At 52.7% G+C, this 3,230-nt stretch overlaps 1 protein-coding gene across 1 annotated transcript in view; it reads right to left on the reverse strand.

The window, feature by feature from the left end:
- Nucleotides 1-2,589, reverse strand: part of LOC103806770 (nuclear pore complex protein Nup98-Nup96-like) — a gene marked incomplete at its 3' end in the record, with an annotated part of 6,821 nt that extends 4,232 nt beyond the window's left edge. Inside the window, exons 1-4 of the mRNA XM_009079477.1 lie at nucleotides 2,517-2,589; nucleotides 1,476-1,577; nucleotides 1,111-1,290; nucleotides 348-487 (exon numbers count right to left, since the gene is read on the reverse strand). Of these exons, the coding sequence (XP_009077725.1) occupies nucleotides 348-487; nucleotides 1,111-1,290; nucleotides 1,476-1,577; nucleotides 2,517-2,589 (495 nt within the window). The remainder of the gene's footprint in view (nucleotides 1-347; nucleotides 488-1,110; nucleotides 1,291-1,475; nucleotides 1,578-2,516) is intronic.
- Nucleotides 2,590-3,230: the final 641 nt, after the last annotated feature.

The following is a 3,230-nucleotide window of genomic DNA, read 5'->3' on the forward strand; positions in this document are numbered from 1 at the left end:
CTAACCCTCACTGCTGCCAGCATTTGCCATGGATCACCTGGAATTCCACGGCACTTCCTTGTTCAAGCTTAGCTGTAAGAGCTGCTTTACCCCTTCAGTGCTAACACAGGTCCAGCTCTGGAATTCCAGTGTTTGGGAAGTTGGCCAAACTCAGGATAATCACAAACTTAAGTTTTCTGGAGTTAGTTACACCTCCTATTCCCACTGCAGCAGCTCCTCTCAGGGGATGTTTTCAAACCATTCCAAACACTTGGTGAACTCCTCACTTTTTCAACTCAGTGCCCAAGACATCCCACAAATAATTGGGAAATGTAATGCTTCCTACAGGCTGGAAAATCAGAACTTACGTTGAATTTGATGGTTGTACCAGTTGGAGCAGCTGTAAAACTGGTGGGGCCAAAGAGGGAGCCAGACGTGCTCCCAAAGGGGTTGGAGGTGGTGTTGGTGGTGCCAAAGAGGCCTCCACTGCTGGTGCTCGTGCCAAAGTCTGAGCAACACAGGGAAGAAGAGAAAGATCGGCATTACAATAAACCTGAAACCCACATGTCATACAAATCAGAGAGCAGTTTGAAAATGGGAAAAGACAGCTGGAAAAATAACTGCAGAGCAGAGCTAGAGGTGCTGCTAATGCACTTTGCTGCTGCAGGAGTGTCTAAGTCACCATCCCTGTCGCCAGGGAACACCAGGAGAACCACAGCAGCCACTTCCCCTCTACTTCTGACAGGCAGGAGGAAAATGACACAAGGGCTTCACACTGCAGGGGATGAGTGAAGCTCCATCTCTACCCCCAGCAGGGACTGCAAGCAGCTGCTTTGTGGAATTACAGCAGCTGTAAGGCACTTCATGCTCCCTCATGGGAGCAAACCCACCTGCGACTGCTCTGCCTCGGCAGGACAAAACCCCAAAGCAACCAGAACCAAAGGGAAAATTCCACCCAACCACCTTTGGCAGCCTATTTTAGCATGGGTGGCTGGGATGAGAGCCTCAGGAGCACCTCAGGCTGGCTCTGGGTGGCTGTGGACCACAGGGATGGGCTTGTGCCCCACCAAGCCCCAGAGTGAGCCTTGTGTCAGCAGCTCCCCAAGCTCTCCGGGCACACAGGCAACTCACTTCCGAAGCCAGCTGGCTTGTTCTGGGCAAAGGCATTGTTCTGGGAGGAGAAGAGCCCACCCCCGGTGCTGGTTGTTCCAAAGAGGCTGTTGGATGTCCCAGTGGATGTCCCAAAGCCAAAGCCAGTGCTGGTGGAGGATGTTGCAGGCTGGTTGAACGTGGTGGACCCAAACAATCCTCCTGCAGACAGAAACAAACTGCTCAGCACTCACAATCCTCACTGTCTGAGGGGTTTCAATAGGTTTTGGGGGTTTTGGCTGGATATTTTTTGTGGCTGGTCCCTTGGATTGGGTTTTTCCCTTCCCTCAGGATTTTACCATCCTCCCTCCAGGCTCTACCCCCCTGCACCCACCCCCCAGCAGTACCTGGCTTTGCCTGGGTGTTCCCAAAGAGGCCTCCAGTGTTGTTGTTGGAGCCAAAGGCCGATGTTCCAAAGGCCCCTCCACTCGTGGTGCCAAAGCCAGCATCTGCAACAGGGACACAGGGATCAGAGCCTGCACACCTCTCTGCTGGGGCAGCTCTGCAGCGCCCTCGGCCTGCACGTCCTGCCTTCCACAGCCTCCCAACAAACCCAGCCCGCAATACCCTGACCTGCAGCTCAGCATCCCATGTCCCACCGTGTGCGTCATCATGGAATGCTAAGGGGTTGGAATGGACCTTAAAGCGCATCTCACTCCAACCCCTGTCCTGGGCAGGGACACTTGCCCATGGGCAGCTGGTAAGGAGGTGATTCTCCCCATCTGCTCTGCTCAGGCCACTCCTGGAGTGCTGCACACAGCTCTGGTGTCCCCAGCATCAGAAGGACATGGAACTATTGGAGCAAGTCCAGAGGAGGCCACAAAGCTGATCAGAGGGTTGGAGCAGCTTCCCTAGGAGAGAGTTGGGGCTGTTCAACCTGGAGAAGAGAAGGTTGTGTGGAGACCTCAGAGCAACCTGCAGGTGCTGAAGCTGCAGAGGGATCTGTGTTAAGAGCTGCAGGGACAGGACAAGGAGCAACAGGGAGAAATTCAAAGAGGGAAATTTAGGCTAGATATTAGCAGAAATCCTTCCCTATGTGGATGTCCCTGCCCAGGGCAGGGGGTTGGGGCTGGATCATCCCTAAGCTCCATTCCAACCCCTTACCATAGTATGAAGTTTCCCACTATCTCAGACTGCTCAAGGCTTTATCCAGCCTGGCCTGGGATGCTGCCAGGGATGGAGCAGGAAATTTCAAGAGCAGACATGGAATGCTGCTGTCTCCCCAGATTAAGAGCTTGGTTAGTGTGAAGATCCAAGTGAGCTGCAGAGTCTAGCAGTATTCCAACTCCACACAGAATCACCACCTCCATGTGATCCTCTCAGCTGCACTCCAGGGAAAAAGAGCTCATTAAAAGCCACCTGAACTGATGTTAAGGTGTTTTACTCACTTTGCCCAAAGGTGGAGGTTGTCCCAAAGCCAGTGCTGCCTCCGAACGGAGTCCCAAAGGATTTGTTAAACATCGTCACGATGGATCAGGTTTTCCCCCTAAACCTGGAGAGGACAATTCAGGTTTGATTCAGAGCTTATCTTGCAAACTCATTTTTCAGCTTCCTCAGGGCTGAGGTCAGGAATTGCCCTGGAACCCTTCAGCCTAAATCCCATGGCAGCATGTTCAGGTCATAGAGAGCAATTCCCAGCCCGGCCAGAGCCTGGAGGGCAAGGACACAACTCCTAAGTGCCACCACAGGGAAGGGTCACTAAGCCACCAGGGCCACTCTCAGTCCTTTAACTCTTAACTAGCCAACATGACTTTAACCCACAACTGACCAACCTGCCTTGGAATCTTAACTCCCTAATGCACCTTTAAGCCTTAACTAATACGGCTTTAAATCACAACTAACACGACCACAACTTTGTCACAACTAACTAACACGACTTTAAGGCACATCTACAAACCGTAAGCAACACGACTTTAAGCCAGAAGAGACACGACTATAAATCCAACTAACACCACTATAAACCATAACCCAACCCCTTTACGCCACGGCTAGCGCAGACCCGCACGGCTGTGCCTCCCAGCAAGACAACTCCCACCCGGAACATCGCATTCTTAACCCGCAGCACCCCGAGGCGAAACCTCAGCACCACGACCTCCGCCCGC

This window comes from Acanthisitta chloris, unplaced genomic scaffold (genome assembly GCF_000695815.1).
Source record: "Acanthisitta chloris isolate BGI_N310 unplaced genomic scaffold, ASM69581v1 scaffold33597, whole genome shotgun sequence".
Classification (NCBI taxonomy): domain Eukaryota; kingdom Metazoa; phylum Chordata; class Aves; order Passeriformes; family Acanthisittidae; genus Acanthisitta; species Acanthisitta chloris.